The 22,275-nt window shown below is 42.1% G+C and overlaps 1 protein-coding gene across 5 annotated transcripts in view; it reads right to left on the minus strand.

The window, feature by feature from the left end:
* The window catches only part of LOC129811577 (uncharacterized protein KIAA1522 homolog), a 53,341-nt gene extending 33,116 nt beyond the window's left edge, over nucleotides 1-20,225 (minus strand). For 2 of the 5 annotated variants that reach the window (XM_055863001.1, XM_055862998.1), the window contains exons 1-2: nucleotides 19,940-20,225; nucleotides 3,761-4,019 (exon numbers count right to left, since the gene is read on the minus strand). In XM_055863001.1, coding sequence (XP_055718976.1) covers nucleotides 3,761-3,995 — 235 coding nt within the window. In that variant the 5' untranslated portion in view covers nucleotides 3,996-4,019; nucleotides 19,940-20,225. Of the gene's footprint in view, nucleotides 1-3,760; nucleotides 4,020-18,055; nucleotides 18,213-19,100; nucleotides 19,860-19,939 lie in introns of those variants that run through there. The other 3 variants (XM_055862999.1, XM_055863003.1, XM_055863000.1) reach the window with 3 other exon arrangements.
* Between the last annotated feature and the right edge of the window lie 2,050 nt (nucleotides 20,226-22,275).

Raw genomic sequence — 22,275 nt, forward strand, 5'->3', positions numbered from 1 at the left:
ATGACTTGTTCAATGGGGAGCATAGAAATAACATTACATGGTTGTCTGGCTGGCTGCTACTGCATGAGCAGGAGATGATGACTAAGGAATGGACAAATAATAAAGCCATCTAATAAAAAGTAATATACACAATATAAATATTTTCTTAAAGTAAACTAAGAAATGTGAATGAATTATGGTTAATATGTGATAAGCACAGTGGTAGAAAAAGTACTCAATTGATTTAAAGTAAAGATACCTTAATTGAAAGTTACTCAAGTAAAAGTCACCCAGTAAAATACTACTTGAGTAAAAGTCTAAAAGTATTTGGTTCTAAATATACTTAAGTATCAAAAGCAAATGTAATTGCTAAAATATACAGTGGCGCAAAAAAGTATTTAGTCAGCCACCAATTGTGCAAGTTCTCCCACTTAAAAAGATGAGGCCTGTAATTTTCATCATAGGTACACTTAAACTATGACAGACAAAATGAGAAAAAAAATACAGAAAATCACATTGTAGGATTTTTTATGAATTTATTTGCAAATTATGGTGGAAAATAAGTATTTGGTCAATAACAAAAGTTTCTCAATACTTTGTTATATACCATTTGTTGGCAATGAAAGAGGTCAAACGTTTTCTCTAAGTCTTCACAAGGTTTTCACACACTGTTGCTGGTATTTTGGCCCATTCCTCCATGCAGATCTCCTCTAGAGCAGTGATGTTTTGGGGCTGTTGCTGGGCAACACGGACTTTCAACTCCCTCCAAAGATTTTCTATGGGGTTGAGATCTGGAGACTGGCTAGGCCACTCCAGGACCTTGAAATGCTTCTTACGAAGCCACTCCTTCGTTGCCCAGGCGGTGTGTTTGGGATCATTGTCATGCTGAAAGACCCAGCCACATTTCATCTTCAATGCCCTTGCTGATGGAAGGAGGTTTTCACTCAAAATCTCACGATACATGGCCCCATTCATTCTTTCCTTTACACGGATCAGTCGTCCTGGTCCCTTTGCAGAAAAACAGCCCCAAAGCATGATGTTTCCACCCCCATGCTTCACAGTAGGTATGGTGTTCTTTGGATGCAACTCAGCATTCTTTGTCCTCCAAACACGACGTGTTGAGTTTTTACCAAAAAGTTTTATTTTGGTTTCATCGGACCATATGACATTCTCCCAATCTTCTTCTGGATCATCCAAATGCTCTCTAGCAAACTTCAGACGGGCCTGGACATGTACTGGCTTAAGCAGGGGGACACGTCTGGCACTGCAGGATTTGAGTCCCTGGCGGTGTATTGTGTTACTGATGGTAGGCTTTGTTACTTTGGACCCAGCTCTCTGCAGGTCATTCACTAGGTCCCCCCGTGTGGTTCTGGGATTTTTACTCACCGTTCTTGTGATCATTTTGACCCCACGGGGTGAGATCTTGCGTGGAGCCCCAGATCGAGGGAGATTATCAGTGGTCTTGTATGTCTTCCATTTCCTAATAATTGCTCCCACAGTTGATTTCTTCAAACCAAGCTCCTTACCTATTGCAGATTCAGTCTTCCCAACCTGGTGCAGGTCTACAATTTTGTTTCTGGTGTCCTTTGACAGCTCTTTGGTCTTGGCCATAGTGGAGTTTGGAGTGTGACTGTTTGAGGTTGTGGACAGGTGTCTTTTATACTGATAACAAGTTCAAACAGGTGCCATTAATACAGGTAACGAGTGGAGGGCAGAGGAGCCTCTTAAAGAAGAAGTTGCAGGTCTGTGAGAGCCAGAAATCTTGCTTGTTTGTAGGTGACCAAATACTTATTTTACACCATAAATTGTAAATAAATTCATTAAAAATCCTACAATGTGATTTTCTGGATTTTTTTTCTCATTTTGTCTGTCATAGTTGACGTGTACCTATGATGTAAATTACAGGCCTCTCTCATCTTTTTAAGTGGGATAACTTGCACAATTGGTGGCTGAGTAAATACTTTTTTGCCCCACTGTACTTAAGTATCAAAAGTAAAGTAGAAGTATAAATCATTTCAAATTCCTTCTATTAAGCAAAGCAGACGGCACCATTCTCTTATTTTTCTCATTTTCTTAAATGTATGGATAGCCAGGGTCACACTCCCACACTCATACATCATTTACAAAAGATGCATTTGTGTTTATTGAGTCCGCCAGATCAGAGACAGAAGGGATGACCATGTGCTGTATTGATAAGTGTGTGAAATGGTAAATTTTCCTGTCCTGCTAAGCATTCAAAATGTAACGAGTACTTTTGGGTGTCAGGTAAAATGTATGGAGTAAAAAGTACATTATTTTCTTTAGGAATGTAGTGAAGTAAAAGTAAAAGTTGTCAAATATAAATAGTAAATTATAGGCTGATGATGGCTGAGGAAAGCTCATAAAGGATTTCATAAAAATAAAAAACGTTTAAATAAACACGATTTTTTTTTTCATGATCTAACCGAAGCGACCTCAAAAAGCACTAAATCACTCAGCACTATTTTGGGGCAATTAGCCAAGACTACACTAGAACCGACAGATAAACACACATAAAACAGCTCTTACTAAACCGAGCAGTGCTATTGTGCTCTTGCAAGAGCGGAAATAAATGACAATTAACAAATGGGCTCCCAAAGAAAACAAAAATGTTGGCCTGTGTGTGTTTGTGTTTCTGTGTTGTGCTGCTTACATCATTTAGATTGTAGATGTGATTTTCCAAACATTACATTTAGCAGGAATGAAAGTCAAGCTGGTACTTACAGTGACTCTTAATCATTGAAAACACCTTACCCAAAAATGTGGCAATACCATGGGATACAGTACACTGATTAAACAAGGAATTACTGATATTGTTCAACATTCTCTCATATATAGTACATATAGCTATGTAAATTTAAATCTCATCGCGGTGCCTCTGAAGAGCGTTCTATGTGAATAAGCTATTCATTTCTCTATGTCTAAATGTGTGTATATTTCTTTATGTCTTAACTTGTGTAAGTTTGTCTTTCTAAACATACATTTCTGTATGTCTTAACGTATGTAAGTGAGCCATATTTCATCCCTTCTGTGAGTCTACTTCAATGTTTGACAGTTTGGAATCTGGACCTGTGCGCAACCTGAACAATGCTGGAGGTTGGTTGGGTATCACAGAACAGGACTGACAAGAGTTCTTCACGGCAAACAATGTCTGGGGAGGTCAAAGGGTAGCTGGCGAGTCAGAAACTGTCCTCCAGAGAGCAAACATGCTTTGGTGTGCAAGACCAAGATATTGAACTGTTTCTGAACACCCAACACCACAATCCAGAGACTAGACTATAGCTACCTAGCCCCACTTGAAATGATATCAATAAACAAACAACCTGGTTCACAAACAGCAAGCTACAGTCTGAGCCATATCCTCTGAACCACATACAGTCTAGAAAGAGAGGTACCAGTAAACATATTTTGATTGCTAAACAATGTTAAAACATAGTCAATCACATAGCGGAGAGTGAGGATCCACATAGGTGGGTTAACGTTTTTCATCATGAATCTTGTTCTGGAGTGGTTACTAGCTGGCACAGCCACAATGTCATAAAAGCAATTTTAAACCTAACCTTAACCACATTGCTAACCATAATCCCTAAATTAAGACCAAAAATCTAATTTTTGTTTTCATACATTTTTACAATATAGCCAATTTTAACTTTGCAGCTGGCCCATCTAGCGGAAATCGCTCAGTTCTCCCTCAAGAACAAGACTCATCCCAATAAACGTCAACCTGCTCCACATAGTGGATAACCTGTTAGGTTGTTCTTACCATGGCTGTGGCCCTGTGGGGAGATCTTACCAGTCTTTGGACCAACTGAATGAAAGTCCTGGATCTGTCCGTTAGCATTGACCTCCTTCTTCTTCTTTCCCTTGAACCAGCTGAAGGCCCGACCCAGGGAGCCCCCACGCTTCTTCCTACGGACCCCTTTGGTTTGCCTCTCATGGGCAAACACCTCCGCCACGTCCTGGGGGATCAGGTCTCCCACAGACTCACGGCCAGACATCCCACCTCACACTGGACCTACTCCCTAAGTGAGAGAGAAGGAGAAGAGAGGGAGTCAATTAGAAACATAACCATATTTATGTAACAAAATCCTAGCTCTTCCACTAATTTAAGGAAAACATTTGCATAAATACTTTTCCATTGTCCATTCCAATTGCTACATCAATAGTACACAAGCATTGCACCATTGGTTTAAATCGACTTCAACTCTTTTGATCATGCCCCTCTCTGTGTTAGGGTGTGGGGGAGCAGAGCCCAGACCACACAACCAGCGTACTCAGATCCATCTTGCCTGCTTCTCAACCAAACTTCACTGCCTCTGCAAAGAATTGGCACTGCTCCCTTCATTCCTGACCATGTAGTCATAATGCACAGTGCCCCACCCGAAGCCACACACACAAACATCCACACACACACACACACACACCAGCACAATACCAGAGAACTAACAGCACCGATCTACAACACTAGCTCACGCTGTCTCTTATTGTCTTCCTTTGGCTCCCTCAACACCCTGACACAATGAGCTCATCGCCCTCCCTCTCTTCCATCCCTCTTCCGCCCTGCCAAACTAGTTTCCTCTAAGGCAGGTATCTTAATACAGCAAGATATGACTCCATCTAAGCTACAGTACATGCAAAGCATATCAGCCAAGTGTCAGTTCTTCAGAGATAATCTGTGTGTTTGAGACATGCAACCAACACATAAAAATCCCCAAATTACTGAGTCTTGGCAAGATGCCCCTCTACTGCCATCCATCCCTAATGCCAAAATGTCCAGGAGGAGCCTTTGGCCTCTGCAATCCCTCTCTAAAATGGGTCTCAAAATGATCATAAATGGGCTCTTCTCTAACAGAGCTCCATTATCAAAAGATCCTTTTAAACTATTGAAGGATTTAGGATGAGATGTAGTGTAGTGTACTGTAACTAAGGCCCTGGTTTGGCTCTAAAACACTAGCTAAATGATTGCAGCAGATGCAGGCTGCCAGACACCCCTCACACTGGTCATAAATTAACCGTTAATCACTCCAATCTCCTAGAGGAATGTCAGCACTCAACCACTGGAATCTCCAAATGCTCTTAAATGGAGGAATATGGGGAACATCATCTCCACCCACCCAGACAGACAGTGACCATCACTGAACTAGCACCACAGTACTGCTTGGCTCTGCTATCCCAAGCAGAGCATTTCACAAGGAATGTCAGAGACAAGCTCATATCACATGAATGTCTTAATAGGAAATGGTGGACTTTCCCATGGATGTTCAGTGAAATAATCAAAAGGATGGCTGGAGAGGAGCTCAGGAGTGTATATTTTTCTAATTTGATTGATCCATGTTTGGTTCAGTCTGGTCACAAGGAACTGACTCACATCACATCATGGTTACCTGATAATAAACCAATGACTTCCTGCTTCTCAAAATGAAGTACACACATTTTCACTAGGGTTGGGGCGGTAGCCAATGTATCCCGGGGTATTTCGAAATACCCTCAGTATGATTTTCCAATACCATCTTTTAATACATTTTAAATATACTGAACAAAAATATAAACGCAACATGTAAAATGTTGGTCCCATGTTTCATGAGCTGAAATAAAACATTACAGAAATTTCCCATATGCACAAAAAGCTTATTTCTCTCAAGTTTCGGGCACAACTTTGTTTACATCCCTGTTAGTGAGAATTTCTCCTTTGCCAAGGTAATCCATCCACCTGACAGGTGTGGCATACCAAGAAGTTGTTTTAACAGTATGATCTTTACACAGGTGCACCTTGTGCTGGGGACAATAAATGGCCACTCTAAAATGTGCAGTTTAGTCACACAACGCAATGCCACAGATGTCTCAAGTTCAGGGAGCGTGCATTTGGCATGCTAACTGCAGGAATGTCCACCAGAGCTGTTGCCAGAGAACTGAATGTTAATTTCTCTACAATAAGCTGCCTCCAACACAATTTTAGAGAACTTGGCAGTAAATCCAACTGCCCTCACAACTGCAGACCACGTGTATGGCGTCGTGTGAGCGAGCGATTTGCTGATGTCAACATTGTGAACATTGCCCCATGGTGGCGGTATGGGCAGGCATAAGCTACGGGCAACGAACACAATTGCATTTTATCGATGGCAATTTGATTGCACAGAGACAGCGTGATGCAATCCTGAGGCCCATTGTCGTGCCATTCATCCGCCGCGATCACCTCATGTTTCAGCATGGTAATGCACGGCCAGATGTCGCAAGGATCTGTACCAGTTCCCGCCAATATCCAGCAACTTCGCACCGCCATTGAGGATCAGTCCACAGGCCACAATCAACAGCCTAATAAACTCTATGCAAAAGAGATGTCGCGCTGCATGAGGCAAATGGTGATCACACCAGATACCGACTGGTTTTCTGATCCACGCCCCCTACTTAAAAATAAAAAAAATACAGTATCTGTGACAAACAGCAGCATATCTGTATTCCCAGTCATGTGAAATCCATAGATTAGGTCCTAATGAATTTATTTAAATTTACTGATTTCATTATTCGCTGTAACTCAGTAAAGTACTTGAAATTGTTGCATGTTGCTTCTACTGGCACAAACAGCCAGTCACATGTGTTTGTTTACAAAGAAGCACAATGAGCAAAACGGAAGCTTCATGAGGTGAGTCACTCCTGCAGTGCAATTTAAGTGAGGTGATCAAGTTACACTTGTATGAAATTCACTACTAATGTTTGCCAGCTAAATCTCTTATAACTATTAAATTCACTAAAAGTGGGTTTTGCTAACTTGTTACCGTTGGTAAGAGCAGAAGAGGTAATCCCCTACTGGATTAAGATCCCTGCTGTGCTGTCTATACTGAACAAAATTAGAAACGCAACATGCAACGATTTCAAAGATTTTAATGAGTTACAGTTCATATATGGAAATCAGTCAATTTAAATAAATTCATTAGGCTGTTATCTATGGATTTTACATGACTGGGCAGGGGTGCAACCATGAGCCAGGCCAGGCCAATCAGAATTATTTTTTCCCCACAGAAGAGCTTTTATACAGAGAGAAATACTCCTCCGCAAAAAATACTGCCCCTTTTGTACACTGTCGGTAATACCTTATATTACGGGACGGCACAGGCATGGTATAAAGATATGGAAATCAGGAGACCGCCCAACCCTAATTTGCACATATTACACAATATTAAGTTAGGTCCAACAATGGATCATGCATTTCAAAATGAGAAGGTGCTACAAATCAGAGCAACAATCACAACATTCATGACAACATTGTATATTCCAGTGCATCTAGCACAATGCTGTACCTGTGATTGATTTGCTCGTATTTGATGCATGGCCTTCCATAGATAAATACACTGCTCAAAAAAATAAAGGGAACACTTAAACAACACAATGTAACTCCAAGTCAATCACACTTGTGTGAAATCAAACTGTCCACTTAGGAAGCAACACTGATTGACAATAAATTTCACATGCTGTTGTGCAAATGGAATAGACATAAGGTGGAAATTATAGGCAATTAGCAAGACAGCCCCAATAAAGGAGTGGTTCTGCAGGTGGTGACCACAGACCACTTCTCAGTTCCTATGCTTCCTGGCTGATGCTTTGGTCACTTTTGAATGCTGGCGGCGCTTTCACTTTAGTGGTAGCATGAGACGGAGTCTACAACACACACAAGTGGCTCAGGTAGTGCAGCTCATCTAGGATGGCACATCAATGCGAGATGTGGCAAGAGGGTTTGCTGTGTCTGTCAGCGTAGTGTCCAGAGCATGCAGGCGCTACCAGGAGACAGGCCAGTACATCAGGAGACGTGGATGAGGTCGTAGGAGGGCAACAACCCAGCAGCAGGACCGCTACCTCCACCTTTGTGCAAGGAGGAGCAGGAGGAGCACTGCCAGAGCCCTGCAAAATGACCTCCAGCAGGCCACAAATGTGCATGTGTCTGCTCAAACGGTCAGAAAGACTCCATGAGGGTGGTATGAGGGCCCGACGTCCACAGGTGGGGGTTGTGCTTACAGCCCAACACCGTGCAGGACGTTTGGCATTTGCCAGAGAACACCAAGATTGGCAAATTCGCCACTGGCGCCCTGTGCTCTTCACAGATGAAAGCAGGTTCACACGCACATGTGACAGACGTGACAGAGTCTGGAGACGCCGTGGAGAACGTTCTGCTGCCTGCAACATCCTCCAGCATGACCGGTTTGGCGGTGGGTCAGTCATGGTGTGGCATTTCTTTGGGGGGCCGCACAGCCCTCCATGTGCTCACCAGAGGTAGCCTGACTGCCATTAGGTACCGAGATGAGATCCTCAGACCCCTTGTGAGACCATATGCTGGTGCGGTTGGCCCTGGGTTCCTCCTAATGCAAGACAATGCTAGACCTCATGTGGCTGGAGTGTGTCAGCAGTTCCTGCAAGAGGAAGGCATTGATGCTTTTGACTGGCTCGCCCGTTCCCCAGACCTGAATCAAATTGAGCACATCTGGGACATCATGTCTCGCTCCATCCACCAACGCCACGTTGCACCACAGACTGTCCAGGAGTTGGCGGATGCTTTAGTCCAGGTCTGGGAGTAGATCCCTCAGGAGACCATCCGCCACCTCATCAGGAGCATGCCCAGGCGTTGTAGGGAGGTCATACAGGCACGTGGAGGCCACACACACACTACTGAGCCTCATTTTGACTTGTTTTAAGGACATTACATCAAAGTTGGATCAGCCTGTAGTGTGGTTTTCCACTTTAATTTTGTGTGACTCCAAATCCAGACCTCCATGGGTTGATAAATTTGATTTCCATTGATAATTTGTGTGTGATTTTGTTGTCAGCACATTCAACTATGTAAATAAAAAAGTATTTAATAAGAATATTTCATTCATTCAGATCTAGGATGTGTTATTTTAGTGTTCCCTTTATTTTTTTGAGCAGTTTATTTGCCTAAAAATACAACAGAGCACTTTGGTAACTTCCCAACTAAATTTTTCAGAATATGCCTAAGAGACCCTCTTTCTCACACACACACAAATTAAGGATCAGGACAACAAAATTATCACAAAGTTGCCCCTACCAAAATTACACAGTTGCTTCATTGGCACGGTAATTATAGGACTCCTAACCACACATCTCAATGGTGGCTGGGTGTTGAAACACAAACAATACACATAATAATACCAACAAAAATAGGTTTAAGGACAAAAGTTCCTTGAAGGTATAAACATTGAGACTATTTATTTAACTGCAGCCACACACACACCATTGGCTTCCGCTGTGGTTTTCCAGCCCAATGCTGCTGAAGCAGGCCTGTGCTCTGACATGCCGTTTACATTTCCCTCACAATAGATGTGGTGCTTTTACGTCGACCAAGAGAATCATCTCCTGAACAGTACTAAACAGCAGCAAAATAACTGAATGTACATACATAAATACAGTGCCTTGCAAAAGTATTCACCCCCCTTGGCGTTTTTCCTATTTTTTTGCATTACAACCTGTAATTTGAATTGATTTTTATTTGGATTTCATGTAATGGACATACACAAAAATAGTTCAAATTGTTGAAGTGAAAAGAATTACTTATAACTAAAAAATAAAAAACAGAAAAGTGGTGCATGCATATGTATTCACCCCCTTTGCTATGAAGCCCCTAAATAAGATCTGGTGCAACCAATTACCTTCAGAAGTCACATAATTAGTTAAATAAAGTCCACCTAAGTGGAATCTAAGTGTCTAAGTGTGTGCAATCTTAGTGTCACATGATCTGTCACATGATTCCCGTATATATACACCTGTTCTGAAAGGCCCCAGAGTCTGCAACATCACTAAGGAAGGGGCACCACCAAGTAAGTGGCACAATGAAGACCAAGGAGCTCTCCAAACAGGTCAGGGACAAAGTTGTGGAAAAGTACAGATCAGGGTTGGGTTATAAAAAAATATCCAAAACTTTGACATCCCACGGAGCACCATTAAATCCATTATTAAAAAATTGAAAGAATATTTCACCACAACAAACCTGCCAAGAGAGGGCCGCCCACCAAAACTCACGGACCAGGGAAGGAGGGCATTAATCAGAGAGGCAACAAAGAGACCAAAGATAACCCCGAAGAAGCTGCAAAGCGGAGATTGGAGTATCTTGTCCATAGGACCACTTTAAGCCGTACACTCCACAGAGCTGGGCTTTACAGAAGAGTGTCCAGAAAAAAATCATCAAACATGATTGACATTCGCCAAAAGGCATGTGGGAGACTCCCCAAACATATGGAAGAAGGTACTCTGGTAAGATGAGACAAAAATGTAGCTTTTTGGCCATCAAGGAAAACGCTATGTCTGGTGCAAACCCAACACCTCTCATCACCCTGAGAACACAATCCCCAAAGTGATGCATGGTGGTGGCAGCATCATGCTGTGGTGGTGTTTTTCAAATCGGCAGGGACTGGGAAACTGGTCAGAATTTAAGGAATGATGGATGACGCTAAATACAGGAAAATTCTTGAGGGAAACCTGTTTCCATCTTCCAGAGATTTGAGACTGGGACGGAGGTTCACCTTCCAGCAGGACAATGGCCCAAAGCATACTGCTAAAGCAACACTCAAGTGGTTTAAGGGGAAACATTTAAATGTCTTGGAAGGGCCTAGTCAAAGCCCAGACCTCAATCCAATTGAGAATCTGTGGTATGACTTAAAGATTGCTTGAAGGAGCTGGAGCAGTTTTGCCTTGAAGAATGGGGGAAAAAATCCCAGTGGCTAGATGTGCCAAGCTTATAGAGACATACCCCAAGAGACTTGCAGCTGTAATTGCTGCAAAAGGTGGCTCTACAAAGTATTAACTTTGGGGGGGCTGAATAGTTATGCACGCTCAAGTTTTCAGTTTTTTTGGTCTTATTTCTTGTTTGTTTCACAATAAAAAATATTTTGCATCTTTAAAGTGGTAGGCATGTTATGTAAATCAAATGATACAAACCCCCCCAAAAAATCTATTTTAATTCCAGGTTGTAATGTAACAAAATAGGAAAAATGCCAAGGGGGTGAATACTTTCGCAAGCCACTGTACATACACTACCGTTCAAAAGTTTGGGGTCACTTAGAAATGTTCTTGTTTTTGAAAGAAAAGCACATTCTGTCCATTAAAATAACATCAAATTGGTAAGAAATACAGTGTAGATATTGGTAATGTTGTAAATGACAATTGTAGCTGGAAACAGATGATTTTTTAGACTAGTTGCGTATCTGGAGCATCAGCATTTGTGCGCTCGATTACAGGCTCAAAATGTCCAGAAACAAAGAACTTTCTTCTGAAACTCGTTCTATTCTTGTTCTGAGAAAGGCCGGCTATTCCATGCGAGAAATTGCTAAGAAACTGAAGATCTCGTACAACGCTGTATACTACTCTCTTCATAGAACAGAGCAAACTGGCTCTAACCAGAATAGAAAGAGGAGTGGGAAGCCCCGGTGCAAAACTGAGCAAGAGGACAAGTACATTAGAGTGTCTAGTTTGAGAAACAGACGCCTCACAAGTCCTTAACAGGCAGCTTCATTAAATAGTACCCGCAAAACACCAGTCTCAACGTCAACAGTGAAGAGGTGACTCCGGGATGCTGGCCTTCTAGGCAGAGTTGCAAATAAAAAGCCATATCTCAGACTGGCCAATAAAAATAAAATATTAATATGACACTGGACAGAGGAACTCTGCCTAGAAGGCCAGCATCCCGGAGTCGCCTCTTCACTGTTGACATTAATACTGGAGTTTTGCGGGTACTATTTAATGAAGCTGCCAGGCCATAAATACCATGGGATATGTAGGTCTCCAGTTTTATATGAGTAAGCCTGGGGAGTTAAGACACTGGCACCTGCGTTGCCTGAAGTAAACATCAGACCCACACAGCACTTTGTACACTCCCCTATGTATTTATTTGGAAATTGACGCAAAAACTTTTAATTTGGTTCTATACTCCAGCGTTGGATTGAAGATCAAATGCTTTATGACGCGGTAGTACAGTGTCTCCTTTTGTATAAGGGTTTTTCATATCTCTTTAACAGTTTAGAAATTCAAGCACTTGATCTAGTCCCTTGTTGTGCCCAATATAAATTAATGGTAAATAATGTATTGTGTCATTTTAGAGTTCATTTTATTTAAATAAGAATAGAATATGTTTCTGAAAACTTCATTAATGTGGATGCTACTATGATAAAATATTTATTATGATTTAAATCATGAATATTGAGTGAGAATGATAGAGGCATAAATATCATACATGGCAGCCACATCCAGACCATTGTAATGCAGCACAATCTGTATATTAATTTTATAGTATTGTGCAAGTGAGGATTGGAATAAGTTTACACTACAGGAGTTGTTGCAAAAGTGACTCAGGGTGAGGAAGCAAACCTGGCTGGTACATGCGCCCGTGGGGACAAGTCAAAGACAGGAGGGTGTGGCAGTGAAACAGACACCTTTGTTTAAAGAGTGAGTATAGCTTAGTTTAAACAAGAGCACATTCGCATTTACCTCCAAGTCTGGACTCCGGGATTTAAAGTGGCAGAGCAGTGTTCAAGGTTCTAGTCAACATTCAGTCCACCTTCAGAAATCAGTATGGGCCATAGATCCCCCTCAAACCCAATGGCTTCTTAGGGTAGCATAATGTGGGCAATTCCATGATAAGGGAATTATACTTTTACTCAGATTTTTTCACTTGAAAATGTATGGCAAACAAAAACCATTAATTTCAAAGTTCAACTAACCAAACTCTATGCACAAGGACTACTTTTAACATTTTTTTTATAAAAAATAAAAACGAATTTAGTGAAAAAACTGCAGATGCAAACTTTGGTGACAGAATTACGGTAAAATCTCCCTCAGTGTTTTATGCGACCACATTCTCCAAAAATTCTTAAAATATTTGCTCCGAATTCAAATAAAAAAGATGGGTTGTCAGCTATGACATGGCATCTTGAGTTAAAAAATATATATATTTTGGTTATTGAACTACGTTAAATTTAGTGGATTTACACACTGTAACGGAATTACTGTAACGGGACCCACATCATGGGTCCCTGATCTCTAAGACACAGAAATGCATAATTAATCTCCTCATGTTTCACAAGTTTGGACATCACAGCACAGCTCAGTAGTTCAGTACAGTAGATATACTGTACTAGTGTATTGGACTACTGTGCTCAACTCACTGTACAGTACTGTATTCTACTCGATGTACTGTACTTGTGCTATGCAGACTTGTGAAACATGTCTATGATAGGTCCAGTCCGGTCTGTCTGTGGACGTTAACATCAAGGTCAGGGTGGACTGACCAAAGTTTTACACATTTTCAACGTCAATGGAGGTCTGGTGTTAGTTGGTGCTCAGTGGGTGAGGATGTTGGTTATAGTAAATGGAAAGAGGGGACTCATGGGTAGGTGTCAGTCAGTAAGAGCTGGGAGAGGTGAAATTAACTGGAGAGAGAGAGGGAGAAGTTGTCAAGACTCAGACTGTTTTAACACTCTTGGTTTGACCACCAGACAACAGAAAGACAAAGAAAATAGTTGTGAGCTGAACATAACAGTATTCCATGGAAGGGAGGATAGGAGCAAGTGACCCAACTGTGTTTGTGACCATTGTAGCCAATTCAGTTGCAGTAATTCCGTTACATGTTTGGGGTAATTCTGTTACCAATTTGGTAACGGATTCACATGTTTTTTTTTACTTCTGTGAACTTTCGTTATCCTCTCTCCAGAGGAGGAGGGAGAGAAATTAGAAAATATCTTAAAGGTGTGGGTTTTTGGTAACGGAATTACAAGGCAAGTTCTTAAACTTAAGAAGGTAAAGAAAATGTATCCAAAGCTAAATATAAGTGTTGATATTAGTTGACAGGGGTATATACGTCAACATTGTGAATTTCTGATCTGTTTATCCAGAAATCAAAGCCTTTAGTTATGCCAAATTTCTTAGATGGAAAATGGTTGAACATTTTATCTATGCCTTCATTTCCCCAAAATATAGACTCGCAGCTTTCATTTGACACCCAATATGATATGCTGCTATGAGCTTCACATGTTGGTGCTCATGGGCCGCTTTAGATAGAACTGCCCATGTACCGTTTTGAATAGAGTGAATGTTTGTGAAATAATGGCGCGTGTTGCAGTAATAACTGATTAAGTGTCAACATTTTACTAGTGTGAAAGGTAGCTTTATTGTACTGATCTTTCATAAATCAGGGTGTGCCTCTATTCTGTGGGCATTACCAAATAAAGAAGAGCAGAACCACTCAAGTGAAGGGCATTCTACAGTGAGGCAGGTGATTAGAACACATGCCCGTTCTGAACCAGAGGTGCGGTGTACAGTTGAAGTCGGAAGTTTACATACACCTTAGCCAAATACATTTAAACTCAGTTAACAATTCCTGACATTTAATCCTAGTAAAAATTCCCTGTCTTAGGTCAGTTAGGATCACCACTATTTTAAGAATGTAAAATGTCAAAATAATAGTTGAGAGAATGATTTATTTCAGCTTTAATCTCTTTCATCACATTCCCAATGGGTCAGAAGTTTACATACACTCAATTGGTATTTGGTAGCATTGCCTTTAAATTGTTTAACTTGTGGAAGGCTAACTGAAACGTTTGACCCAAGCTTCCCACAATAAGTTGGGCCCATTCCTCCTGACAGAGCTGGTGTAACAGGGTTAAGTTTGTTGGCTTCGTTGCTTGCACACGCCTTTTCAGTTCTGCCCACAAATTTGCTATAGGATTGAGGTCAGGGCTTTGTGATGGCCACTCCAATACCTTGACTTTGTTGTCCTTAAGCCATTTTGCCACAACTTTGGAAGTATGCTTGGGGTCATTGTCCATTTGGAAGACCCATTTGCAACCAAGCTTTAACTTCCTGACTGATGTCTTGAGATGTTGCTTCAATATATATCTACATAATTTTCCATCCTCATGATGCCATCTATTTTGTGAAGTGCACCAGTCCCTCCTGCAGCAAAGCACCCCCACAACATGATGCTGCCACCCCTGTGCTTCACAGTTGGGATGATGATCTTCGGCTTGCAAGCCTCCACCTTTATCCTCCAAACATAACGATGGTCATTATGGCCAAACAGTTCTATTTTTGTTTCATCAGACCAGAGCACATTTCCCCAAAAAGTACAATGTTTGTCCCCATGTGCAGTTACAAACCGTAGTCTGGCTTTTTTATGGCAGTTTTGGAGCAGTGGCTTCTTCCTTGCTGAGCGGCCTTTCAGGTTATGTCGATATAGGACTCGTTTTACTGTGGATATAGATACTTTTGAACCTGTTTCCTCCAGCATCTTCACAAGGTCCTTTGCTGTTTTTCTGGGATTGATTTGCACTTTTCGCACAAAAGTACGTTCATCTCTAGGAGATAGAACGTGTCTCCTTCCTGAGCGGTATGATGGCTGCGTGGTCCAATTGTGTTTATACTTGCACGCTATCTTTTGTACAGATGAACGTGGTACCTTCAGGCATTTGGAAATTGCTCCCAAGGATGAACCAGACTTGTGTGGAGGTCTACAATTTTTTGGTCTTGGCTGATTTCTTTTGATTTTCCCATGATGTCAAGCAAAGAGGCACTGAGTTTGAAGGTAGGCCTTGAAATACATCCACAGGTACACGTCCAATTGACTCAAATGATGTCAATTAGCCTATCAGAAGCTTCTAAAGCCATGACATAATTTTCTGGAATTTTCCAAGCAGGTTAAAAGGCACAGTCAGCTTTGTGTATGTAAACTTCTGACCCACTGGAATTTTAATACAGTGAATAAGTTAAATAATCTGTCTGTAAACAATTGTTGGAAAATGACTTATGTCATGCACAAAATAGATGTCCTAACCGACTTGCCAAAACTATAGTTTGTTAACAAGAAATTTGTGGAGTGTTTGGAAAAACGAGTTTTAATGACTCCAACCTAAGTGTATGTAAACTTCCGACTTCAACTGTATGTACATGATGTATGTGAGTCACCACTAGGGGAAAACTGGAACAACCCAATGAAATCCATCCCCTAAAAAGGATTGTCACATTAATAAGCAATGACAGCGGGTAAGACCAAAGGAATGTGCCTATTTTCAATGTGATGATTTCACTCAGAAGTTTAAAACAATTCTGAGCTCAAAACGCATAGAGGTACGTTGTAGAAGGCAAATGTCAGAACATTGCAGTAACAAATCATATTTTTTTTTAAACATTGTATGCACATGGCTCTGGACAATTCCTGGTCTTCCCATGGACTTTTGTGAAATTAGTGGAAAAGAGGAAACATTAAAAAAACATCCGGCAAGATACAAATGGCCTTTAAAAGAGACAGTGAGTTTGAATGCCAGTATTTCAAGAATATATAGATATGCATTTTTGAGACAATACCTTACCTAAGTTTCTGTTTACTATAATAAAGGATATGTGGATCAGGATATTGATAGAAATAAATTAAACACAACAATACATGCCAATACTAAACCAATACTAAATACATAGAGTTGGATGTTAACCAACTGAAATGAGGTAAGTCAACAGTGAATCAGGGTCATTGTTGCTGTAAGGGTGAATATGTGGAGCCGTGGACATATCTGTTCAAGTCGGAGTGCTGTTGGGCCACTGTAGCCATGCAGCAGCTTGTCTAAGAGTAGAGGCTGCATTCCTGAGAGATTGATAATTACTGAGGAACTCCTCTTTCCAAATATCCTTCACCCCCTCTCTCCCTCTTGTTCTCCCCCCCCCTCTCCCTCTTGTTCTCCCCCCCCCCCCCTCTCCCTCTTGTTCTCCCCCCCCCCCCCCTCCCTCTTTCTGCCTGACAGAGAACTTACACAGTAGCCTAGGAACCAGTCATAAAAACATAATGGCAAGGGCCATAAGAGAACACCATTGTAAGATAAAGTTTTAAAACTAATTATACACAGGCTAAGGTTACCGGTACCCCTCATTACTCTCTCATATTGTTCACATGTTTCAATAGTGAGAGACTCTTGAGTTTCTCAGACTGGGCTGTTGAATCTGCCCGTTTCTAGATCTCATATTAGTGTTGCCGTGGGCCTAAGCCTGGACCTCTGTATCTATGGAGATGAAGACCCTGGTCTGAGGGAACAAAACCAGAGGAGGTGAAGTCTTTTGACAGTAGTGACTTAGTGACTGCTGGGATAAACACAGCTGTGGCTTAAAAAACATCCTCTCCTGCCACTGGCATCTCTGAAGTCTCTGTTCTCTCCAGTCAAAACAAGCCCTCTGTGCCCCAACCACAATAACACACACTCACTCAGTCACAGACTGCCATACACTAAGCACTATGTAGGGTGAGAGGACTGGGAAATCTTATGGTAAGGACTAGATGGTTTAGGGTTAGCAGACATGCAGACAGAGCAGAGCAGACTAATCCAGCAGTGGACAGATGAAAATGTTCTCTATGTAAACTGTTTTGACATTTCATAGTGCCTAAATAGGCTACTAAAAGAAGGCCTGTCCCATTTGAATACTACTACTACTGAAACACAGTCCGCCGACCTATACTTGTGCACCGTCAAAGAATGTTGGCCTGAGAACATGAGACACACGCTCACACACACATTAGCGTGGCTAACGTTTTGACTGATTGGATTTCCCATTAGTGCTGATCAATGGTTCAATGATTACAGATGAGTAAGTAAACCAATCCCACTGATTAAACATATTGTCTACCACTCTGTCTACACAAAGGAGGCTCCTCACTACACTACAGACCTGAGTCACTGCTGATTTCACCACACTCACGGGACTGTCGCCCATTCCAGACTGAGGCTAGAATGTCTACAGCCCATCATAATACTGAGATGTTATCTGTCCACACTGCTGTGAACTAAGTTCTACTGACTAGCCCTCCTCCCCACTGGTCACTGTGGTCATTTTCCCCTGAGTTCTCCCAAACACTAACCACTGTCTAGACTGAGCTATCCTTCCTCTCTTAAGATCCTCTTGATCTGTCATGCCCTCTCTTCCTAGGGCCCTGAGTTTTGCTAGGTCAAGTCCCATGCTAGAAGAAAGGTCAGGGCCCTAGTTGTGCAGAGGAATCTCCTCCTGGAACTGTGGTTACATAAGGCACCTGTTATCTCCATGGGTACAAGCCCTGGCTTGGCAGGCGGCCGAGTGAGAAGGAAGAAACACCAGTGCAGGACACACCCTTCCTAAACAAAAGTATATTGTCTCCACTCCAGAAGTCATTGTGAAGTCATCAGGGGCAGAGTTTAGAGAGGGGTGTTCTGAAATGATGAGGACAATTTTGTCAAAATAAACTATAGGCCAATGTTTATTAGCAGACTGCACTGGTAATTACTGGTAATTATCAGGTTTTAGTTGTCCACAATCAAATTAATGAGACAAAACAAGCAACTGACATATCATGTGGCAACATCTAACACGACTGAAATCTGTCCAATTTGTCTCCAAAGGGACTTTATCCATAGAAAGATGTCAATAAATTGGAGTCCTGTTTACTTTCACAATTGATCTGCAGTCAAAACAACTTTGTTTGCAGCTTTCAGTTCTAAGTCCATGGACAGGCAATGTACAGTATGTCTACAAACAGAAGAAGTCCCCTCTTGAGAACTGAGACTGTCAGGTTATCTCCAGTCAGGTTAATAAATAATCTTCACTCAAGATAAAGGAAATAGGAAATACATGTATCAGACTGCCATGTGGCCATTGACTGGGAGAGATAGTGTTATGGTGAGGTAGGTTGGCGCTATATCAGTGTCGATGAGTCCTGCTCAGAATTAATAGAAAACTAATGTCTTTCATTGTAAATATCTCTTTCGTAAAACATGTTTAAGATTGTGCATTTTTACCTGTCTGTTTGACAGTTCCAATGCAATTCAACATTGGGTCTCCAGGCTATCCACCACCCTGACCCTGCATGCCAAGTTGGCTGTACCTGTACTGTCCCACCTATTGCCAATCATGTAGCCTATGTCAAATTAGGCCTACCTCACATAGTTCTAAAAGCATGATCTTGATTTGCCTGGAAACCCTATGTTGAATTGCATTGAATTCTACAAAGGGGAGAAATAAGCATTTGAATCAGGAACGTTTCCTCTCACGACCTCTACAAGCCAAAACGTGTAATAAAAGTATATTTTAATGTACTTTACCTTTTGGCGGTAGGAATGTGAGACAATATATCCACAGGAAAGTATAATTACATCAATTTTTCGAAGCGCTGGTAGTGCATTCCGATTTCTATCAACTGAAGCATGCCCACAACATAAAAATACAGGCAGGACTTGCTGAGCTCGTGCACGTGTTTCCATGGTTCAGCACATGCTTCAGGTGATAGAAATATGACTGCACTACTAGCCCTTTGAAAAGTTTGTGTAATTATACTTTCTTGTTGATATAGCCGATTGTGCGACATTCCTACCGCCAAAAGGACTATTCACAAGGCCAACCTGTAAAGTATGTTAAAATAGAATTGTATTCAACATTCTGGCTTGTAGAGGTCGTGAGAGGAAACGTTCCTGATTCAAACGCTCATTTCAGCCCGATGTAGAATTCAATGCAATTCAACGTTGGTTGTTCAGCCAAGATATTGATCTTATTTTCCTCATTGTTTAGTAGGAAAGTTAAACTTTAGGATGAAAGTTAAGAAATATATGACACTTATCATTATTGCCACGTTCATATGCTAGTCGGAACTAGGAAATGTCCGACTTACTGATTCGTTGAACGCGGCACACGTATAACTAGGCTACAACCATGTAGAACATTTCAGAGTTTCTTAGTTCCAACAAGTATTTGAACGCGGCATATGTCAGAGTTCCTAAAAAAGTTATGACATTATGATGACACGTGAGTTCACGTTCCCCTCATCACACAACTGCCAAATTCAGCATGCTACACTACACAACACACTGACTATAAAGTATTAGACACTTGCCGTACAGAAATGGCCCGCAGACGGCAAAAAATAATTCATTCGGAATATGTTTACCTTTGTATTAAATACTTTTAGATCACGATTTGATAGGTCAAATTCTGCCTCATCTGCTTTACATTTGAAGCGTTTCCACTGCGTTCTTCTCCAAAGTGTTTCACAGTCCGAACTGAAACACCAGGTAAAGCATTTCCGCTAAATGTGCCACAGGAGGAGACTACGGTGGTATTTTCTGCTGACCGAAACACTCCAAGAATTGTTTTCCACAAACTGGCTCAATCGGTTTTTCGCACGAACGCTCCAATGGTTTCCCCCAAATTACACAATAAATGCGTCTGTGCTGTGCTATCTGTGGCTGCAGTGCGCGCACAGGTGAAGAAATAATAGGGATTATCTATGATGTTGATGTCCGCGCGCTGTGACGGCCACCTGGTGGCGGGCAAAATATCATTCGTAGCTGAACATTACAAATGATTAATGCGCACTTCTTCTTCCTTGATATCATGGCGGCCCGCAAACAAACGTTAAGGTGCATGCCGCCAGCTACTGTGCTGGAGTGTGCGAGCAATCATGGTCTGTCTAATTCTGTACTACTAAAAAAATATATATAAAGATGTATTATAATAAATTCAACCTGGCATTTCTGCTTTCCACAATACAAGTCGTGTAGATAACCTTACTAATGAAAGCTATGAAGTTAACTTTATTCACAATCAAAGTATCCTTTGACACAGCACATTCATGAGCGCAAGATTTCTGAACATGTCTCAAAACCATACCAGGGCTAGCAGCAATACCAACCCTGAAGGTCCACTTAGTACAGGAGCAGCCATGGAAGCTCCATCATTATGTAAAGTCCATGGAGAATAAGAGCACCTCCTCCCAGCTGCCCACTGCACTGAGGCTAGGAAACACTGTCACCACCAATAAATCCATGATAATTGAGAATTTCAATGAGCATTTTTCTACGGCTGGCCATGCTTTCCATCTGGCTACCCCTACCCCCGTCAACAGCCCTGCACCCCCCACAGCAAGTTGCCCAAACCTCCCCATTTCTCTTTCACCCAAACCCAGATAGCTGATGTTCTGAAAGAGCGGCAAAATCTGGACCCCTAGGGCCTCCCGGGTGGCGCAGTGGTCCACCAGAGTCTCTGGGTTCGCGCCCAGGCTCTGTCGCAGCCGGCCGCGACCGGGAGGTCCGTGGGGCGAAGCACAATTGGCATAGCGTTCCGGGTTGGAGACGCGCTGTGTTAAGAAGCAGTGGGGCTTGGTTGGGTTGGGCTTCGGAGGACGCATGGCTTTCGACCTTCGTCTCTCCCGAGCCCGTATGGGAGTTGTAGCGATGAGACAAGATAGTACTTACTAGCGATTGGATACCACGAAAATTGGGGAGAAAATGGGATAAAAATTGTAATATATATTTTTTTTAAACTACAAATCAGCCGGGCTGACAATCTGGACCCTCTCTTCCTAAAATGATCTGCCAAAATTGTTGCAACCCCTATTACTAGCCTGTTCAACCTCTCTTTCGTATCGTCTGAGATCACCAAAGATTGGAAAGCTGCCACGGTGATCCCCCTCTTCAAAGGGAGAGACATTCTAGACCCAAACTGCTACAGACCTATATATATCCTACCCTGCCTGTCTTTGAACGCCAAGATAACAAACAGATCACTGATCATTTAGAATCCCACCGTACCTTCTCCGCTATGCAATCTGGTTTCCGAGCTGGTCATGGGGGCACCTCAGCCACGCTCAAGGTCCTAAACTATATCATAACCGCCATCGATAAAATACAATACTGTACAGCTGTATTCATCGACCTGGCCAAGGCTTTCGACTCTGTCAATCCCCACATTCTTATCAGCAGACTCAACAGCCTTGGTTTCTCAAATGACTGCCTCGCCTGGTTCACCAAATACTTCTCAGACAGAGTTCAGTGTGTCAAATCAAAGGGCCTGTTGTCCGGACCTCTGGCAGTCTACGGGGGTGCCACAGGGTTCAAGTCTCAGGCTGACTCTTTTCTCTGTATACATCAATGATGTCGCTCTTGCTGCTTGAGATTCTCTGATCCAGCTCTACACAGACGACACCATTCTGTATAACTCTGGCCCTTCTCTGGACACTGTGTTAACTAACGTCCAGTCGAGCTTCAATGCCTTACAATTCTCCTTGGATGCAAAGTGGATGCAGTCTATCAGAGCCATCCGTTTTGTCACCAAAGCCCCATATACTACCCACCACTGCGACCTGTATGCTCTCGTTGGCTGGCCCTCGCTTCATATTCGTTGCCAAACCCACTGGCTCCAGTTCTTTGCTAGGTAAAGCTCCGCCTTATCTCAGCTCACTGGTCACCATAGCAGCACCCACCTGTAGCACGCGCTCCAGCAGGT

This window comes from Salvelinus fontinalis, chromosome 15 (genome assembly GCF_029448725.1).
Source record: "Salvelinus fontinalis isolate EN_2023a chromosome 15, ASM2944872v1, whole genome shotgun sequence".
NCBI classification, from domain to species: Eukaryota; Metazoa; Chordata; class Actinopteri; order Salmoniformes; family Salmonidae; genus Salvelinus; species Salvelinus fontinalis.